Raw genomic sequence first — 20642 nt, 5'->3', positions numbered from 1 at the left:
AAATGCTGAGCCTGCTAGAAGCCCCCTTCCCAGTGTATACCGTTTCCAAGGTGTCAGTTTCCTTGGCAGATAGAGAGCAGGATCTGTTTCTCCGTCCATCTTTCTGTCCTCTGAAGACGCTTTTCAGCCAGAGTACTCGTTTCCCCTGGACATTCCCTACCTGCAGCCAGGCTGACCAGAACACACGAGGGCTCACAGAACACCTTTAACTTCTGCTTTCCTTCTTCCCAGGTTGCCTGGGGACAAGAATTACCTCCCATTTGACTCAGGGAGGTTAAGTAACTCACCCACAGGGTAGGGCGGTGGGAAAAGCTTGCCTCTCTTGCCCAGTGTAGTTTGGCAGGTGCTCACATAATCCTTGTGGAAAGAGTGAAATGTTATTTCTTCACTTCACTGGCCTGTGGGTGCTTCTGTGGGTTGGGGGAAGGGATTGCATGCGTGTGAGGAAAATTTTCTGTTTTCCTAAATGAACCTAAATGAATCTCTAACCTCTTCAGTTCACTCTCGCTTCTGACAAAGAAGTTACTGACAACTCTAATCCCCCCGACTGTACCCTGCGTTCAGTATATTTCTCAGAGAGCAGTGCCCTCTCTCCCAAGAGCAATGAAGAGATCTAATACCTTCCTTCTCAAAAGAGCATCAAAGACCAAAAGACATCCAAACAGCCTCACCTCTTCCCAAAATATACAGCTCCAAACCAAAAAACCGAAGCACCAACTGGGCCCCCGCACTGGCCGCACAAGCCTCCCAGCGCACCACACCACGCCACACTGCGCTGGGGAGGCGTCGGGGAGGGGGCGCCGAGCGCCGGCCCGGGCGCGCTGCTGGGAGGCGGGTGGGCGCCGGGCGCGCTGCCAGGGCCCGCCGCAGCCGCGGGGGCCGGGCGCCCCTCGCCACGTGGTGGTGGCAGCGGCGGGGTCCGGGGCGTCTGCCCAGCTGGAGAAACCCGGAGCAGCCGGGGAGGAGGAGGCGGCGGCGGCGGAGGAGGAGCGGGGCGGGAGGGACGGAGGGAGGGAGGGAGGGGGTTGGGGGGAGGGGTGGGGGGTGGGGAGAGACCCGGCGGCGGCGACAGGGCGAGGAGCAGATCGCGGTGCCAGGGGGGTGGGGGCACCGGTGCCCGTCTGGGGAGGGAGCAGGCGGAGGGGGGAAGCTGCGATTACAAGCAGGAACCGGCAGCAGCTGTGAGTCCCCGGCTGGGGCTAGGGCGGGGGGGGGGGGGGGAAGGGAGCGGCCTCCGGGGTGCGGCCCCCGGGGGTCGCGGGGTGGGCAGGAGGCGGCGGCGGGAGGTTGGCAAGCAGTTGGCACGGAATGCCTAGGAGGGGAAGGGTCCGGCGCCGGCCGGCCGCACTGCCCCCTTCCCCCGCTCCGCCCTCCTCAGGCCGCACCGCCTCGGGAGCCCCTTCCTCGGGCCTGAGGAGGGCGGGCCGCGGGCCGGGGGCTCGGCCGGCCGTGGGGAGGGGGCGGCTAGGTTTCAGCCCCCGAGAGGGGAGGGGCGATCATTTCTGTCGGCCGCGCTAAAGGGGTTTAAAGGGCGGCTCTTAAAGGGGCCGCAGGAGGGGCCGGGTGCCGACCGAGGCGCCCCCTCCCCGTCGCCTCCCTTTGCCCTTCCTCGGGGCCGCCGCGCCGTGGGAAGAATGCGGAGGAAGGAAACATTTGTCAGGGTGGCCCGGGCGAGGGAGCCCCCGCAGGTGGGGCTGGGGCCGAGGTGGCGGGCCGGGGACCTGCGGGGGAGAGCGCGGGGAGCGCCGGGCGAGGGGAGTTGGGGGGCGGGGAGGAGGCTGGCGTGGGAAGGCTAGGCTTAAAGGTGCGGCCAGCCCTGCGAGCAGGCGCGCTCACGCGTCTTCCTCAGACCCCCTCCCAGCCTTTCCCTGGCACTTGGAGGAGGCTGGGGACCTGGGCCTGAGCCCACCCCAAGCTCTTGCCGCCCAAGCTCCTGCTGTGGGAGCTTGGGGTCCCCACTGCCTCAACTCCCACCTCATCCTCAGCCCCCTCTCCTACGCGTACACACGCCCCGGCGTGCGCGCACACACTTCGGACATTCCCATAGTGCCTCACGTGACACGGGCCTGAACGTGCCCACCCTTCACACACACACTCAAGCACGGGCGCAAACGCGTACACACGCCGTATGGGCCACTTTCCCAACTCCATCCCCCGACCTCCTCAGCCCGCAAACTCATTGAGGCAGCGACTGGGACACACCTACACTCATTCACAGACACACACACTCCCCCCACACATGCCAGCCACAGACACACATTCATAAACGGCCTGGAGAACTACACACACGCACCCCCTCGCCTACTCTTTCGGGAGCCCTGAGTCATTCCTGCCCCCTCTCAGGGCTCCCCATTTCCCTGGATGCAGGCACCCAGGGACCGACTGGGGAATTGTTCAGCATGCCTTTTCATCTGAGGCCCTCGCCCTGTCCCAGAGCCCCTTCCCCCTTCTCTTGTTCCCGCTAACACTTGGCCTAGGGCCCCAGGTCAGGGGCAGGCAGTCTAGAAGCTTGCCAGAGCTCCACTGAGAGTGGGGGAGGCACTTCCTTTTCCTGAACTCTGGAATCCAGTGGGGAGGAAGTTGGGAACTTGGGCGGGGGCACAGCAGAGGAAGTGCTGACTGTGCTGAGGAAGACCCTCCCAGAGGCACAGGCCTGCCCTGGGGAGGAGCCAGGGGTGCCAGAGCCTGGGATGAGGAGTTTGGCTGCGAGGTCTTTGAGGGAGAGGCCTGACTGAGACCGGGCTGAGGGGAGTGCAAGGGCAGGTTGCATTCCCACCACCACGGGGGAAAGGCAGCCCTCTCCCCAACACAGGGTCATCCTGGGCTCCAGAAGGAGCTGCTCCCCGCTGCAGGCCTGGCTTACTTGTCCCTACTTGCCTCGTGCCCCCTGTACCCCACGTCTTTGACTGGTCCAGCCCCTTTACCAAAAGGCAGCAGGGAGCAGAGAAATTCCAGCTTAGTAGTCTGGGAGGAGGCTATGGGAGTCCCCCATTGAGCAACCAGTACATAGGGCACTTCCAGACTGCGTCTCAGCTGGCCCCGGAGGCCTTGGGACCAGGACGAGGGATCTCAGGGATAAGCCCAGGCGGCCCTCTCCACGGTTGCTCCTGCTCTCCCAGGAGGCCCGCTGTGGGCCGTGGCAATGGAGTCCATGTTTGAGGACGACATCAGCATCCTGACCCAGGAGGCTCTGGGGCCTGGTGAGGTGTGGCTGGATGGCCCTGGAGACCCCTCGCTGGGAGGGGACATGTGCTCTGCCTCCCACTTTGCCCTCATCACAGCCTACGGAGACATCAAGGAGCGGCTGGGGGGCCTAGAGAGGGAGAACGCCACCCTCCGTCGCCGCCTCAAAGTCTATGAGATCAAGGTCAGAACCTGGAGAGGAGGGGTATGGTCGTGTGTGTGGGTGGGTGTGGGTGCACATGTGTGAGGGTGGCAGGAACTGGGGATCTGGATCCCAAAGAGGGGTCAGGGACAGACCCTTGGTAACCTGAGGGTCTCCCCTGAGGAAAGTGGCTGCTTTGAATGGGAACTCCAGAGAAGCCAGCAACCAATCAGGAAGGGATCAGGAGGGACCCATTTTGCAGTGACTGGTCCTTAGAACCAAAAGGATTGGTTGGTAGGAGATGCCTACAGGCTGATGGGAATTGGGATGTATAGGATTCTACTGGGGAGGGAGAGGCAAGGTCTCTCAGGCAGGTATGGGGTGGGGACACAGGGAGGCTGAGGCACCTGCCCTCCTGAGGGCCCTACCCTGCCTACAGTACCCACTGATCAATGACTTTGGAGAGGAGCACGGCTTTTCTCTGTATGAAATCAAGGATGGCTCCCTGCTGGAGGTGGAGAAGGTCAGTCTGCAGCAACGGCTCAACCAGTTCCAGCATGAGGTGAGCCCTCCCAGGCCCGGCCCAAGCTCCCTAAGCCCCTTGCTCCAATCTCTGCTTCTCCCCGCCCCCACCCGAGCCTCTGGTCTTCTTGATTGGAGATGGCCATAGTCCTCCCTAGAACCAACTGCAGCAAATCCTGCCCCTCCATACAGGGTGATGGGTGTGGGGTAGGGGGTCAGGGGAGCTCCTCCGCCCCTAGGTCAAGGATGGACTGACCCCCTTGACCTCTGGGGCCCATCCAGTTGCAGAAGAATAAGGAGCAAGAAGAACAGCTTGGGGAGATGATCCAGGCTTATGAGAAACTCTGCGTGGAGAAGAGTGAACTGGAGACAGAGCTGGGGGAGATGGTGAGGACGGGGGCGGGGCTGGAGGTGCTCAAGGGCGTGTACCTGGCTGTGCGTTTGTGTTTGTGTATAGTTCTGTGTATGGGCATACCAAACCTGAGAGATTATGTGCAGCCCCATGTGTGTGTGTGCTTGTGGTGTGCACCCCCCTGTGTTCATGTGTGTCTGTGAGTGCCCTTTGGCCTTGTGAGTGAGACTGTGTCTGTCTTCCAGGCTGTGAGGGGCTCTCTGGGCACATCTTGGCCTGATGAAGTGCAGGATGCGACAGTGTGTGGCATCTGGGCTTTGCGAATAACCCTGTGGGACGCTGTGTCTTTGAATACGTTTGGGGTTCCCCCTGGGTTGGCTCTATGCCTGTAGAGCTATGCCTGTGAGGCTGTGTGGGTGAGGGTGGAGGAGACCCAGGGGTGTTGGTGACCGGTGGCGTGGTTCTTAGCATGTGTGTGATTCTGAGTCAGGGCATGGCTGTGCATGTGAGTACGTGGGCAGGCGCTAGAATCATGAGGCGTGGTCTCTGCCAGCTCCTAGCTGGGACCTATGCCTCCATTCCCTCCTATGGAAGGGCATTTGCCTTAATATTAATAATGAACTTTTATGTGGCATCAGGTTCCATTCTTATCTCTTTCCATATATTAGCTCATTTTAATTCTCATAACCACCCTAAGATGTAGGTATGACATCATTATCCCCATTTTGTGGATGAGGTAGATGAAGCTCAGAGTGATAAAGTCACAATATTCAAATGTAATTTATTATGCTCCTGGCCTTTCATTGCTCTGAAGGGGTGGGAGTGCCTGGACCAGGGCTGAGTATTCTTATAATTGTCTAGCCAGAAACATCTTCCGCACTGTGGTTGCTGGGAGAGGAGACTGCCCTAATGGCCCCTTGGAGAGTGGGTCTGGGATGTGTGACCTGGGGGTCTCTGCTCCAGTTTGGGAGGTGATGACTATCCAGATGCGGGGAAGTCCTGGGTTTGGGGTGCCCTACTCCCTTGCAGACCCTCATCCCTTTGTTGCCCCTCCAGCGGGCCCTGGTGGAGACCCACCTGCGGCAGATCTGTGGTTTGGAGCAGCAGCTGCGACAGCAACAAGGCCTTCGGGACGCAGCCTTTCCCAGCCTGAGCCCCCCGCCTGCCCCTATCTCACCCTGTACTGAGCTGGACCTGCACTACCTGGCACTGAGGGGGGGATCCAGTTTGAGTCATGGTGAGCTCTCAGCAACCCCTGATTTCCCCAACACCGAGTTCCCGAACCAACCCCCATTTCCACACCACTGGACCCCTCCAGCTCCTCTTATTCATACTCCACATCCCACTCTAATATCTTCATTTTCTCCCATAATCACCTCATTCCCCTTTACCAACTCATCCCTCTTCTCATCCACTGTTCCCCCAATTTCTCCCACTGACATCCCTCTTCTAACACCCGCCTTCCAGATCAATCCTTGGCTACCTGGAACTGGTGCAGTTCCCCTGTTTGCCAGCAGAGGGAGGGCGTCCCCACCCAGAGTCCCCCTGCCTGTCCTAGGCTGTGATTAGGAGGCCCCTGGGGATGCTGGCAGACTTGAGTCTGGCCAGGGAAGCCTTCAATAGGCCATCTTATTTTTCCCTGGCCTCCAGTAAGATTAGAAAATGAATCTCAGTGTATCCTTCCTCACTGTCCTCTAGAGGTATCTCTCATCCCTGAGTACTCCCCTGGTGCTGTCTCTCGGATGCCTCACGTCATAGCCCCTACCTGTTTACTTTGTGAAGCTGTGTGCTCATCTTGGAGTTGGTAGCGGGTGCCCAGCAGCTGGACCCAGACACATTGTCCTCTCCCCTGACAGCAGGCTGGCCAGGCCCCTCGCCGAGCGTGAGTGAGCTGGAGCGGCGACAGCTGGAAGAGGCTCTGGAAGCTGCCCAGGGAGAGGCTCGGGGGGCTCAGCTTCGGGAGGAGCAGCTCCAGGCAGAGTGTGAGCGGCTTCAGGGCGAGCTGAAGCAACTGCAGGAAACTCGGGCCCAGGTAAAGGTAAACGGCAGGGGGGCGGCAGAACCCAGTTCTCTGCTCTGGTACCTCCAAAGCCCTGTGGAAGTCTGGAGGCCGTTGCACACAACCTTCCCATTTTCTGCCTCTGTGCAGGACTGTCCCTTCCTTACTGGCCCTGTGAATAGTAGAGAAGAGGGATCCAGGCGAAGGGGAGCTTGAGGTCTGACCTCTCAATCTTCCCTCTTAGGATTTGGCCTCCAACCAGTCGGAGCGGGACATGGCATGGGTGAAAAGAATTGGGGATGATCAGTAAGTCATGTCTGCAATCCCTCTTCCTCAACCTCTCCGCCTCAGGGGTGGGATATCCCAGGTACACCGTTGGGTTCACCTTTCCTCCCTCTGCGTGTTTGGGTGCTCTCTTTTCTCAGCCCTTGGGAGCACCTTGCCTCCTCACCTCAGGAGAGGGCCAGAGAACTGAGGGGCTGCCTTGGGCTCACACAGCAGCAGGATGGGGAATTAGAATAGACTCTGCTGGGGTGTCCCCTGGGAATCCTGCCAGGATAGAGGGGCAGCAGGAAGTAGGTCGGGAGCCGTTTCAGTGGGGAGCCTGTCGGTGGGGGCCTCTGGGAGAGCCTTGGGCAGCCAGGGTGGGGTTGAGGTCTGATGCCTGTCACATCCGCACCCAAAATCATCCTCTCCCACTTTCTGAGAAACAGAGCTCAAACCTCCTTCCGCCTAAGTTCTCTCCCTTGAGATGGGGTGTGTGGTAGACTCCCCACTTTGATTGGAGGGGAAAGCTGAGGCCCAGAGATGGGCAAGAACTAATGCGCTGTCACACAGATTCCCGGCCACAGGACCTTGGGGGTCCCTGCTCCCAGCAGCTTCCTTCTCATCTTCCTCCCAGCTTCTGGTCTATGGGGGATACCCATCATCTCCCACCCCACCCTGGGCTACGGGCCTGGGTGGAGCTGTGATACTGGGGGGGTGAGAACCCAGTTTGTGGGACTGGTGGGTGGGACCCCTTAGCTAGGCTTTTGGAGGGCAGGGGTGGGCATGTGCAGAGAGGGTCCGCCCTAACTTGTGGCTGGGGCCAGGAGCCCATCCTAGCTTGTATGCCGAGACATAGCATAGACACCCACACACACCCACACACACACTTGCACATGCACACATGCGTGTTCTAGAATCCTAGCTCTTTCCCATGCTGTGAGGCTCTTTACAGATCACTGAGTTCAACCCCTTCTTATAAGACTAGCAGCAAAGGATCCCCCAAAGGGTGGACCCTGAAGGAGGACTGTTTCGGCAAGGCTGGAATCCCAGGGACCCTTCCTGGGAGGCTGAGTAGCTTTGCTTCACTGGCTTTGCCTCTCTGTCCCCCAGGTTTCCATCATAGGCTCAAGGCTCATCTCCTTGCCGAGAGATGTTGGTGGAAGGTATTGTTGGTCCGGGAAGGGAGTCGTCTAGAAAAAGGGGTGGCCAATCCCGTGGGACCAGGAGTATGAGTGAGTGACTGAAAGAGAACCCATCCCACGCAGGTGCTTATGGAGATTGCTTTTCCAGCCCCTTTCCCTTCCCACTCCAAGGCCCCTGCCCACCCCATCTCTTTGGCCCCAGGGACTTGGGCCCGGCTGGTGGGGGGGTTGACCTGAACCAGTCCTGCCAGAGGTGACCTCAGGGCTCCTGGATCTCACCTCTAGAGCCAGCCCAGCCCTGCCTGCTCAGCCCTGTGCTTTCTTTCGGGCTGAGTGTTTCTGGACAGCCCCAGCTTGGCAAGAGTTAATTCGTAGAGGAAGTCTTGCCAGCTCCTCACTCCCCCGGTAGTTTTATTTTCTTATAAACTCAGCTCCTTTTGGTTAATGGGCTGCTTTCTGAGTGCTCCCTCCCCTGTCCTCCTATCTGAGGAGGCCTCAGTCACCTGCTCTCAGCTTCTTTTTCCCCACCAGCCCCTCCTCTTTCTTCTACTTCAGCCTAACTCTCCAGGTTAGTGGGTCTTTGCCATATGAGCATTCCAAGGAGTGGATTGCCCAGTGACTGGGTCATCCAGGTGGTGGTTTAATTGGAATGAGGAGGACCCAGAGAATGTGAAAACTGAAAGAGCAGGACAAAAATTCCTGAGTCCAGCCTATTCCTATGTGGGAATCTTTTGCATCCCTGAAGGGTGCTCACCTAGCCTCAGTTGGGACACCTCCAGGGATGGGTAGATCACTTCCTCCTGGGCAGCCAGTTTAACTGTGGGGATCCCAGCTGCTGTTCTACCCTCCCTTATACGGAAGCAGGTCCTACTTCTGTTCATTCTCCTCTGGTCATCTGTGTTTCTCTGAAAGTGGGGGCCCAGACCAGACCACCATTCTCCAGCGCTGACCTTGGGTCCAGACTTTCCTGCCATTTGGTCAGTCCAGTTTCTGGTGGCCAGTGCTTAGAGAGAGATTGCTCCAGAGGAAGAGGCACTGGGGGTCACTCCGGGGCCAAGGGCGATGATGAGGGAGGAGACCGCCCCGCTCCTGCGTATCAGCAGGGAGGTGAGACAGCCCCAGGAGGGTCCCAGCCAGGGGGGGACGTGCAGAGCCCATGGCCCTCTCCACTATGGGCCCAGGCCAAAGGCACGGGGTTCCCAAGCGGGGCCTTCCTGAGGGTGAGGCCCGTGCTCAGGGTGGAGGGAAAAGCGTGGAGAGGGGGCTCAGTGAGGGGCGTGAGGGGCCAGCAGTGCGGGACCTGAGGAGAGGACAGGGACTCAGTATGGGTGACGAGGAGAAAACTTCAGGTCTTTCTTTTTTCCCCAACATGGGGGGCTCAGTGTCACTGCCGGGGCCCTTTTCCGCCCACCCCCACACACCCCTCTCTCCGCCCACAAGCCTCTGCGTGGGCTGCGGTTAGTGGTGGGGGAGAAGTGTGAACTCAGAGAGAGAGAATGGAAACTCTGCACGGAGGTCAAGGGCAGTGTGGGGTGGGTCAGGACGGAAGTCAGAGACCCCCGTGTGCCCTAAGCTTAGCCTCATGCCCCAGAACCAGCGGGCCCAGGGCCTCCCCCTTCACGTTTCTCACCCTCCCTACTTCCTTTCTTTCAATCTCCTCCAGCCGGGCACCTGGAGCTCACAGGGTTAGCCTCTGAGCACTCGTAGCCTTGGGAGCTCCTCGCGGGTGGGAAGGGGTTCTGATGCTGAGGCACCCATGACTCCCATCTGACTTCGGTCTGAGAGATTGGTGGCCTCTTACACCCTAGTTTTTGACCCTGCCCAGCCAGGAAGACAGAGAACAGCTCTTACCCGTGCTTTCTCCCGAGGTGGGAAACTCCACATCCTCCCCTCATTCTTAAACCAAGTCATTGAGCTGGTGCCTCAAAAAAAGGTATCAAAACTGGCTTCCCCTTTCCTCCACCTGCCTTCCAGGCATTCCCCTGACACTTCATCTGTGCCAGATAACTACGAGAGGCAATTTAACTTACAAAATCTCATTAACCCTCACAAAACAACCCACCAAAACATGATGTAATTATTGTCCCTGTTTTATAGATGAGCAAATCAAGGGGCAGAGAAGTTAAATAATCAGTTTAAGTGCAGAACACCCAGCGAGTTCTGAAGCGTTTTTCTGGTTCAGGTTAGGCTGATCAAACCAGGCAAAGGGGACATTATTAATAATCATGCTGGGACAACTCCTGGGGACTGGGACAGCCCTGGGCCAGTGGTCACCTCACCGCAATGGGGACCCTGGTTCAGCTGCACCTGGGACGCTCTCTAGATGCGGTGAACATCCGGCGTGCTGGAAGCATGGCGGGGCTGCCATGCAGAGCCGGGCTCCGGGGACCACAAGGCAGAGCTGGTCGAGTTGGGTGAAGGGGCTCAAGGCGCCTGAAAGGAAGTGGTGGAGCACTGGGTTGTTGCAAGGCGACTTCCTCCTTTGCCCTGGCCCACAACCTCAAGTCCCCTCCACGGCCCGGTGCCTGTGGTCCCCTCCCCAAGAGTCGGGCGGGAAGACCGACGGTGGGTGTGCCTGTGGGTGGTGGAAAGTTTGGTCCCTAGATTCCCCAGACAGTGGGGAGGTGACTGGGGACAGTACAGGCAATGATGAGCGAGCTGGGAATGCTGGCTTCTTTTTTTCCTCCCAATTCTGAATCAGACTGCAATTCTGACCACATGGCAAGCTCTAATCCTGACCCCAATCCTAACCCTAATTTTGTTCCCATCGCTGACTTTAAACCTATCCCTAATCCTGATCCCTGGTACAACTCCATCCACAATCCTCACTGCAGACAAACCATCGCCCCCATCCCTATTCTGACCCTGACCCCAGTTTTATCCCTAGCCTCAAGCCCATCCTTAGTTCTAATCATGACCTGACACTAGCCCGAATTCCGTGCCCACTGCATCCTCTCTCCAGTGCAGCATGAGGCACCCATGGAACTTCCCTGGGGAAGTCACTGTACTCAGAAGCCCTTTGTCTCACAGCTGCTCGGGGCAGAAAGCAACCTTTTATGTAAGGAGGATACTTGGGTCTCTAACCTTCTTTATCTTCAGTTGCTTATCAATAACAATGAAGCTTATTGTTTCCTTGCTTCAGAACAGGCACAAACAGATGAATTTTGAGATCCTTGAATTATTCGTGGAAAGAATGAATGAAAGGATGTCAATGAAGGATAGAAAGGTCTGTAGCTGAGGGTACCCTCCTTCCTGCCAGCTCTGCCATTTGCACGCTGGCCCCTTGGAAGGTGCCAGCTTACCAAGCTGAGGTGCCAAGAGTATGAGTTTGAATACTTGCTCTGAGCCACCACTGCTCAATGACCTTCAGCCAGGCTCTTAAATTGCAGTCATCTTCCACTTCCATGTATGTTTAGCACCTTCCTCTCCCCTCCCAGGGCAGGGTTAGCAATTCTGAAGGTCCTGGCCACTTCTGGCATCCCCAGCATCCTCCGCCTCTCCCCCTTCCCCTCAGCTGTCTTCCCACCTATCCCCTGCCCCCTTTCCTGATTCTTTTGGGAAACAATATGTGTAGTGGAAAATAGCCATTACGTTGGAGTCTGGGGAGCTGGTACTCCAGTCCTAGCAACTCTACTACCACTAGGTTTTATGATTTCTGTCAAGTTACTTAAACTCTCTAAGCCTCAGTTTTCTCATCTGTAAATTGGAGACATAGTGCCAAATGTCGTAGAGTTGTTGTGAAGATTAAGTTCTTAGCCAGGAGTGCTCCTGCGGATAGCCTGTGATTCTTTTCTGAAAGTTGTAGACAGAACTTTCCCCGTAATTTAAGCAATAAAGAAAGACCTGAATGCAACCATCTGCCATTCACCTGACCCATCCTTCCCAGTCGTGATGGTGGAAAATAGTGCCTCAAGTGTGGGCCAGGAAGCCAGGAAATAGAATGTGTATTTAGGTGCACGTGTGCGATTCTTGGTTGTGTTGTGAAGTTGAAATTTTTTTCCACTGAATTGGCAGTGTTTTCTAAGGTGAGTCATTCAGGTTGTTCGCATATTCAGCAGCCCAGGCCTGCGCACCTTGAGGTGGGGAGAGGTGGCCTGATGGAGGGGGAGGTCAGGTCCCATCACTTTGCCCAGAATTCAGAGGTCTTTGGGAGGTTTGCCAGGGGCTCTGGGAGGACAGCACCCACCTGGCCCAGGCCCCCCGGGTCAGAGCTGGAGAGGGGTTGGGCATGCTGGGCTAGGGGCTTCTTCCTTCCATTGCTGGCTGCACTGTTGCTTTTACTGTGAGGAAGGTGCCAGGAGCTGGGCGGTGGAAACCAGGGTAGCTCCTGACAAGAGGAGGGAGGCAAGCAGGGTTGATAAGAGCCTGGGAACGGAGGGTGGCAGGCGAGATCTCCAAGGCGGTGTGTGAAGGTGACAATCTGTATCTGTCACCTGAGCTATAGCAGTGACGGTGGGTAGGAGAGACACGGTGGCTGCTTGGACAGAGAACACTCCCTCGGTGCCCTGCCCAGAGCCGCCTCCCACGCCCTCCTCTGAGGGAACAGCATGATCCTACCCTCCAAAGCTCCTGCCCTCAGATTGCCCTCAGTCTGAGAGGGGAAACTGGGCTCTCTCCTCAGTCTCCACTTGGCTGTGGGACACACCTGCATCTCCCAGTCGAGGGGGAGGTGCTGCTTCTTCCAGTGGGCCCATTTGATGGGGGTGGGGAACCGAGGCCTCGGCAGACATAAAGCCTGTGATTGGGGGCTGAGGGCTCCCAGGAGGACTCCTGTGCCCCTGCTCCTGTCCATCCTTGCCCACCTGCAAAGTGGACAGTGACCACTCGCCCTCCCTGCAAAGTGGGCTTGTCCCCCAGAGTCCCAGCCTCTTGGCAATAACTTGGCTTTGGCCCAAACGGGTTAATGATAGTCTTGTTGTGTGAGGGGAGGTTGTCTCCCCCACCCAACTGCTCTGCCCTACGACTGTAAGAGAGAGCCAGCCCGTGAGCAGAGGGCAAGGAAAGGCAGTCACCACCTATCTTGTCCCCTCAGCTCTCCCTGCCCTCTGAAGCCCTAACCTCACAACTGCCCCAGCTCTCTTCCCAGGTCGGACACACACACTCACATACACACACACCCCCTTCCTCACACTCATGCTGGACGCATACCCATACCTGCCTCGCCTTCCTCCCTCATCCAGCCTCTCTCACCTGTCCATTACCAGGGGATGCATAGGACAGGACCTGAGGTCTGGGGGAGTCTGGCCCCTCCCTGGCCTCTGCCCTGCTCAGGGCTCTATAGCCTCTGTGTCCTGTGAGGAGACCCATCTAGGGTATCTGAGCATCACCCTGCCACTTCCCTCTGGTCCCAGCTTATGCAAAGTCCTAGAGTCCCCTCTAGAGTGGGTGAGGTGGGAAGATCCATGGAAACCAAAATCCCTGCTTTTAGGGAGGTCCCAGGCTCTGTCAAACCTCGGCCAGAGATGAAGGCAGAGAGTGACACAGGCCATGGCAGAGCATCCTGTGCGGTCAGAGCGGCTCCTGGAGGTGTGCAGACCAGGGAGGGAGAGGGGGGTGGGACAGGCTGGGAGAGAGAACCTTTGGTGCTTCTGGGTTCAGAGTGACCCAAAGAGAAAGGAAAAGGAAGTGGGGGCAGTTCTTTGCTAAACTCAGCCTGTTCCAGCACATAGAGGGTAGGTGACCAGGAGACCTGAGCAGGAAGTGGGGAAGGAGAATGGGAAGAAAAAGTAAAATGGATGGAGAGGCTCAACTTCTTATCTGCTTGCTGAACACCTACTGAGTACCAGGTCCTGGACGAGGTGCTGGGAATATAAATACAAGGACATGCTCCTTGACGTACATCAAGGAACGCCAGAACAAGGCAGTGTTTGATGAGGCTGTGAGTGGTGCCCCCTGGAGGTGTGCAGTGCACAGCATCTGCTCAGTGTAAGGGGCTCCCTGAATTAGACAGCAAGGAGCTCCCGGGAGGTACAGGGCTGAAAGGAGCCGAGGGGCAGCTTTGAGGTAGAGGCAAGAGCTGCGGACAGGCCTGGGCTAAGGGTTATCAGCGGGTGCCTCTGCCAGGCCGGGAGGCCACATCTTCGTTTATGGAATGGGCTCTTTGCGGCTGTGCTTTGCTGGCCCTGGCTTTTCAGGGTGAAGACTCTCTTCATGGACCCCTCCAGCATTCCAATTGTGCTTATGCTTTTAGTATGCACTGTTTGAGGAAATTCACAGTGACAGAAGCTACTATAAATTCAGTAACACTTTTTGATGAATCTGTGTCTTATTCATTACCACAGCTTCTGCAGATTAGAAAAACATTCACAACTGTATTGAGAGGTGCTCAGTCCACGGACAGCGAGGGGTGAACACAGGGGTTCAGGGGCTGTTTGGAGTCTGGGACGCACTGCCCTGGCCCGGTAGATGGTTCTCTTGGAGGAGAGGGGAGGCTGCCTGAAGAGGGGGTGTTTGAGTGGGATCTGAAAGCCAGGAGAGGATTCCCCAGCTGGGAGGGTCCAGGGGGAGGGCAGAGCCAGGTTTTCCTCCACAGCGTGACAGTAGACTTGCTTCCCTTTTCCTCTTCCCCACTCCCTGCCCTCTGACCTCAGGGTCAGGGTGGGCTGAGGTCAAGCCCTGACCCTGGGGGGCTGGGATGTCCCTCAGGGTGAACTTGGCACTGGCCTACACGGAGCTGACCGAGGAGCTGGGCCGGCTTCGGGAGCTGAGTGCCCTGCAGGGGAGGATCTTGAGGACTCTGTTGCAGGAGCAGGCCCGGAGCGGTGGTGAGAGGGGGGCGGAGCGGTGGTGGGAGGGGGGCGGAGCGGTGGTGGGAGGGGGGCGGAGCGGTGGTGGGAGGGGGGCGGAGCGGTGGTGGGAGGGGGGGCGGAGCGGTGGTGGGAGGGGGGCGGAGCGGTGGTGGGAGGGGGGGCGGAGCGGTGGTGAGAGGGGGGCGGAGCGGTGGTGAGAGGGGGGCGGAGCGGTGGTGAGAGGGGGGCGGAGCGGTGGTGAGAGGGGGGCGGAGCGGTGGTGAGAGGGGGGCGGAGCGGTGGTGGGAGGGGGGCGGAGCGGTGGTGGGAGGGGGGCGGAGCGGTGGTGAGAGGGGGGGCGGAGCGGTGGTGAGAGGGGGGCGGAGCGGTGGTGGGAGGGGGGCGGAGCGGTGGTGGGAGGGGGGCGGAGCGGTGGTGAGAGGGGGGCGGAGCGGTGGTGAGAGGGGGGGCGGAGCGGTGGTGAGAGGGGGGGCGGAGCGGTGGTGGGAGGGGGGCGGGGCAGGGACCACGGGTGGGGGTGGGCCCCGGGAGGGAGGGGGTCGCTATGGCAACCATGCTGAGCGCCATCCTCGACTTCTTCTCCCCGGTTGCCTGGTCCTTTCCACTGGCCTTGGGAGGAGCGTGGGTGGGTGGGCATTGGTCACCCGGCACGCCCCTGACTCGCCAGGTTCTGATGTCTACTCTTCACACCTTGGCACCCCGTCCTGTTTTCTTTTCAGGCCAGAGGCACTCACCACTGTCGCAGCGCCACTCCCCGGCGCCCCAGTGCCCCTCACCAACCCCGCCTGCCCGAGCGGTGCCCCCGTGCCCCCCGTGCCAGTCCCCAGCCCCCCAGCGCCGCTCCCCCGTGCCCCCGTGCCCCTCGCCCCAGCAGCGCCGTTCGCCGGCCTCGCCGTCCTGCCCATCGCCCGTCCCGCAGCGCCGCTCCCCGGTGCCGCCGCCGTGCCAGTCCCCCAGCCCGCAGCGCCGCTCCCCGGCGCCCCCCGCCTGCCCGGCCCCGCAGCCCCGGCCCCCGCCGCCCCCGCCGCCGGCGGAGAGGACGCTGGCCGAACGGGCCTACGCCAAGCCGCCGAGCCACCACGTGAAGGCCGGCTTCCAGGGCCGGCGCAGCTACTCGGAGATGGCCGAGGGCGCGGGCTACGCGGGCGCCTCCCCGCCCTGGCTGCAGGCGGAGGCGTCCACGCTCCCCAAGCCCCGGGCCTACGGCGGCGAGCTCTACGGCCCCGGCAGGCCCCTCAGCCCGCGGCGCGCCTTCGAGGGCATCCGACTGCGCTTTGAGAAGCAGCCGTCAGAAGAGGAGGAGTGGGCAGTGCCCACCAGCCCGCCCAGCCCCGAGGCGGGCACCATCCGCTGCGCCTCTTTCTGCGCGGGCTTCCCCATCCCGGAGTCGCCCGCCGCCGCCTACGCCCACGCCGAGCACGCGCAGTCCTGGCCGTCCATCAACGTGAGTGGGGGCGTCCCCGCCTTCTTTGGGCCCCACACCTTGGCCTGGAGACCTGAGGGCACCACCCTGCTTTTTGGGAACCCCCCCTCGTGGGAGTCAACAGTAAACCACACCAAAGGGCAGGACCCCTCTCCTCAACTCCCCTTCTTTGTTTTTCTGGGATACAGTATGGGTCCCTTCACCCCTCTCTTCGGTGGTCTTTTGTTGGCAAGAATTGGGGGCCTGCACCATTAAGACTCATTCACTGCGGGAGCTTAGGGCGTGGTCTCCAGAGTGACCGTCCGCCTCAGATTCTGGGCTCCACCACTTACTATCTAGCCTTGGGACCTGGTACAAGTTACCTGTCCTCTCTGAGCCTCGGTTTTCTCAGCTGCGGGAAGGGGGCAACAGTGCTCTTATCTAGTAACACTGGAGGTTCCTGGGAGGAGGCACTCAAGCCCACCAGGCAGCGCCTGGCTCCTGGGAAGCGTGGCTCTTAGGTTGGGGGTCCATAGCCCTGCACGGGTCCTGACAGACACCGGGACAGACCTGCTTATCCAATTCCGCCCATCAGGCCTCTGAGCACCTGCTCCTGTCTGTCTGTCCTAGACACAACCCTGTCTCAGCACTGCAGCATTTCACGGAAATAATGAGTCTCCTGAATGTCAGAGCCACCCCTTGCCACCTGGAAAGACCAAAATATATTCCAAAACCAGACAGAAAATTCTTCATGGCTGTACAGTGTTTGGGACGATGCACAGCTTTGAGTTACCTGGGAGTTGTGTCTCAGTCACTCCGGGGGCAGGGCTGGGTCTTGGCTTCCCTCAGCACTGCAGTGCCCTGGCAGGCTGAGCAGTGACTCGCAGATACACCTCCCTGGGAGCCCTGTGCCCAGGATCAGGGAAGTGGAGGCTGAGCTGGGGAGAGGGGTGGGCATGCCTGATCTCTTCTGCAGTCTGCAGCCTTGGAACCCAGGAAAGAGGCTGGGATGTAGGGACCTTGGGTGGGGCTGGCGACCAGAAGTTCCTCTCCTTTCTCCCCACAGCTGCTGATGGAGACAGTGGGCTCTGACATCCGCAGCTGCCCCCTCTGCCAGCTGGGTTTCCCTGTTGGGTACCCGGACGATGCCCTCGTCAAACACATTGACTCCCACCTGGAGAACAGCAAGATATAGGGCGCCTCCCCCACCCATGGACTGTTCTTCCACTCTTGCTCACCACCCAAACACTCACTCACTTTGAATGCTGCATGAATCTCGCGGGGGGCCCCTGCCCCTCACGACCCCCAGATACCTCCACTAGCTACTGAGTCAACGTGTGTGCTGTCTTCCCTGGCCCAGGCACCACTCAGCTCTGGCTCTTCCCAGGAGGTCCGCCGAAGCTCCCCTCAGCTCCCTGGCTTCTGCTGGGGAGGTAGGGATCCGGGCTGGGATGGGCAGGGGGTACCCCTCCCGAGCCTCTCCCTCTGCCTTTCTGTTCTCAAACAGGGTTGGATCCAAGAAGGTGTGTAGTTCTTGGCAGAGGAGAAGGGTGTCAGAGGACTCCAGGAGCTCCCTCAGCCCCTCCCAGATGTCCCTCTTTTCTAGGCTGGCCTCTGTCCAGGGAGTGCCGCCTGGGGGTCCCAGAACCTGCCCTGCACAAAGATGCCAGTTCCTCCTTCCCATGGCCAGCTCAGGGCTTGTGGCCTGGGCCACATGGGGAAAAGGGACCACTTGTTGATTGCCCTTCCCAGCAGGCTGGCCTTTTTCTCCCCCTCTGCCCACCCTGGGGAATAGAGAGAGTGGGGAAGGAGAGGAGGGAGACCCTGGAGAACTGGGCAGATCTAGCCAAAAAGGTTGCCCTGGGGGCCAGGGGACCCTGCACTACGACTCTCAGGCCAGGGGACTGTCAGTGCCAACCTCCCAGGGCCCTGCCTCCTCCTGGAGCCTCTGGCACTGAGGTACAGATTGTCTAGGCAGATGCCCCCTCCACCGTGGTACCACAGGTGCCCCAGAGCCCAGGTGTGACTCAGCCTCTGGTCGCTGGTGGATACCATTAGCTTCTGCCTCCCAGGCCAGAACCTGAGAATGCGCCCAGGGTGCTGTGGGATCAACTTCAAAAGAGCTAACCCCTCCCACACCCCTCCCCCCAACCCATTCCCTCTGTGAAATCTACCTCAGAGTCATACCCTCAGCAGGACGGGTAAGCAGGAGGCCAGGAGGTCCCCAGGGCTGAGGTGGGCACGAGCCTGCTGGCCCACGAGTGATCATCAACCCCCTTGGCTGCTGGCCGCTCCCAAGGCTCAGTCCGAGGTGGGCGCGGTGGGCGCAGTGGGCGCTACTGTCAGTGCATGTGCCGGCCGCTCTGATCCAACTCTTCCAGACCCCCCCACCTCCTTACACCCCTCCCCTCCTCAGTGCAGGGGAGAGAAGGGGTGTGTCAGGTGGGGAAGGGGCCAAGGATTCCAGAAACACATGTCATTGTACCCTGAGTGTTCCCCCAGGGAGGGGAGATGGGGAAGGGGGACTGGAGAGGGGAGGCGGGCCCCGTGCTCTCTGAACAAGGTGAACGTCCAAATAAAACTAACCTGTTCCATCTGCGCTTGGTCTGTGGCCCCATGGCTGGGGTGGGGGTAGAATTCTTGGGAGTAGAAGTTCTTGGGAACTGTGTCTCCAAGAACCACAACCATGGATGGGTGGGCGATGGGCAAGTAGGGGGGATGCCTGTTGCAACCACATTTGAAGGCAGCCGCAGATGGCTCATGCCGTGGAGTTTGTTTAGAACAGATATGGAGCAGCAAAGATGTCTTCATGGCAGAGCAGCCACCCAGCCCTGAGCTCCTGAATTTTCCCTCCCAGCGGGTCTGGCAGGTTCCCAAGCCTTGAGGGCTTGTTGTCAGTAGTGCTATTTATTCATCAAATGATCCCTGCATGCCAGGAGCCAGGCTGGGACCTCAGAGAGGAAGCACATGTTCCATGTTCTCGTGGGTCTGAGCACACGGGAGGGGCTGGGCCGCAGGCTCAACTCCTACCTGTGAAGTCCCATGGCCTGGGAGGTCAGAGCCAAGTCGTGAACCCACGACCTCTGCCCCAGCCAGGGCTGTGCCCTCTACCTGTAAAAAGGACCTGAACTACTCATTCATCAACTCTGGGTGCCTTTCATTTCCACATGGCCTTTTTCGGCCATGACTTCACTAAAAAGTAGGAAGGGGGGATAGTTGCTTATTGAAGGTATGAAATAGACCCGAGGCAAAGACCTTTCCCCATCCAGTGCCAAGATCCAGACCCCTATGGTGAGACTGCCTGGCCTTCCCAACTCCTCTGTTGGAATTAACAACTGCAGCTGTCCTCCAAAAGTTCTTCCATCCTTGATTACGTCTGCCATCAAGTTCTGAGTGCCAGGAAGCAAATGACATGGATTCACATGCCCTGGGAAAGGTTCTGGAGCCTCTGGGGTGCATGGGTGCCCAGTTCCTTACCCACCCACCCCCAATGCTCTCCCACCCCAGTCAAATCCCATAGAGGAAGGCAGCATCCAGGTTTGTAGGTCTGGAACCTGTTGGATCTCTGAGATCACTTGCTAGAAGGTTGTGACTGAGTTTGGGGTGGGACAGCGGCAAGGCAAAGAGAAATCCTGACAACTGATGAAGGGGGCAAAGAATGACCTGAAAGTGAGGAGGGAGCTTGCTTGGGGGAAGGGAGACAAGCCAGGTAACTGCTTCTGGTCCTGAGCATGTCTGAAGGTGGGAGGGAGCCAGGTACCCCTAGCTTGGGCATGCCCTTTGTGCCCTGGGTGAAAGGGAGTGTGGGGACATAGGTGCAGGCTCTGGCAGCTGGACTCTTTGATTTCTAGGGAGAGAAAAGGACTCAGGTGCAGGGCAGAAAGTTGCTGCGGGCTCGGAGGGAAGGCGGGGAAGGGACAAAAAGCTCGTGTGCCCGACCCCAGGTCCTTCAGAGCTGCTGCCTCCCACCCAATGGCCCCCCTCAAAGAAAAGAAGAGCACATCAAATGGGGGGGGGGTGCTGGAGAAGACCTGGGGATCCCTGCCAACTCTCATAACCAAGTACCTCAAACTGGACAGCATAAGAACTGCAGAACTGGAAGCCAGAAGCCTGAGATCTGCAGGGGAGACCCCTTCCTTGGCTCTTCCTAGCTCCTGGTGATTTGTCAGCAATCCTGGGGTTTTGACTTTGGCCTCAGTTGTCACATGGCCCTTTTCCCTGTGTCTGCCTGTCTGTGTCCAATTTTCCCCATCTCATAAGGACACCAGTCATGTTAGATTAGAGCCCACTCGAATTCAGTTCGGCCTCATCTTAACTAATAACCTTTTCTAAGACTCTTTCCAAATAAGGTGACATTCACAGAGTCACATTTTGGGACATGCCTTTATGGGGGATGCAAGTCAACCCATAACGAGGGAGTCCCTCTTCCTCCTTTCTCAGCATAAGGAACTTCCTACTTACTACTCTGTGGAGATGGGGGGGCAGGGCTGAGGGGGGAGGGCAAAGGAATCCATCTCGGGTTAGAGGGACAGTTCTGCAGGAGCGAGGTGGAGGCTGCAGAAGATGCAGCTGGGGGTCCCACTCTCACCTGCACAGACCCAGAAGCGGAGGTGGGGCTGGGGGCGACCTCCCAGGAGCCAAATCAAAGGCCAGCAACCACCATCCTCTCCAGCTCCTGCCCCTCTGCCCTCAGTCTCTCTTCCATCCCCAGCTGCCCCCCGGGTGCTCCCTGCCCCATCCTTGGAGACCCCGTGGCTCTGCCCTTCACCCCCCAGGGTTTCCCCAGCCAGAGCTACCAGGCCCTGGAGACCCCCGACTCTCTTCTGGGTCTCCACTCAGGTTGTGGGGGCAGTCAGCCAAGGAGAGCACTAGCGACTCCCTTCA

At 59.0% G+C, this 20642-nt stretch overlaps 1 protein-coding gene across 6 annotated transcripts; it reads left to right on the top strand.

The window, feature by feature from the left end:
• Positions 1-1042: 1042 nt before the first annotated feature.
• TBKBP1 (TBK1 binding protein 1) lies at positions 1043-18356 on the top strand. 6 transcript variants are annotated; one of them, XM_058284096.1, is made up of 10 exons: positions 1043-1181; positions 3120-3367; positions 3765-3887; positions 4130-4234; positions 5256-5436; positions 6059-6231; positions 6443-6504; positions 14253-14371; positions 15076-15800; positions 16825-18356. In XM_058284096.1, the coding sequence occupies exons 2-10, from the start codon at positions 3143-3145 to the stop codon at positions 16951-16953; spliced, it is 1842 nt and encodes a 613-aa protein (XP_058140079.1). In that variant the 5' UTR covers positions 1043-1181; positions 3120-3142; the 3' UTR covers positions 16954-18356. The 6 variants fall into 6 exon arrangements, with proteins under 6 accessions (XP_058140079.1, XP_058140078.1, XP_071066730.1 ...); XM_058284095.1 differs by having other exon boundaries at positions 6056-6231; XM_071210629.1 differs by lacking the exon at positions 16825-18356 and adding an exon at positions 16389-16815.
• The last annotated feature ends 2286 nt before the right edge of the window (positions 18357-20642 follow it).

Source organism: Dasypus novemcinctus, chromosome 21 (genome assembly GCF_030445035.2).
Source record: "Dasypus novemcinctus isolate mDasNov1 chromosome 21, mDasNov1.1.hap2, whole genome shotgun sequence".
NCBI lineage: Eukaryota > Metazoa > Chordata > Mammalia > Cingulata > Dasypodidae > Dasypus > Dasypus novemcinctus.
Note: the sequence above shows the minus strand (reverse complement) of the source record. Positions and strands in the feature narration are given on the sequence as shown.

Coding starts and splice junctions, on each gene's coding strand:
- TBKBP1 (XM_071210626.1), top strand. CDS start 3,143: ATGGAGTCCATGTTTGAGGACGACATCAGCATCCTGACCCAGGAGGCT. Junction 6,232..6,442: donor TGCAGGAAACTCGGGCCCAG/GTAAAGGTAAAC, acceptor CTTCCCTCTTAG/GATTTGGCCTCCAACCAGTC. Junction 15,801..16,388: donor AGTCCTGGCCGTCCATCAAC/GTGAGTGGGGGC, acceptor TGTCTGTCCTAG/ACACAACCCTGTCTCAGCAC.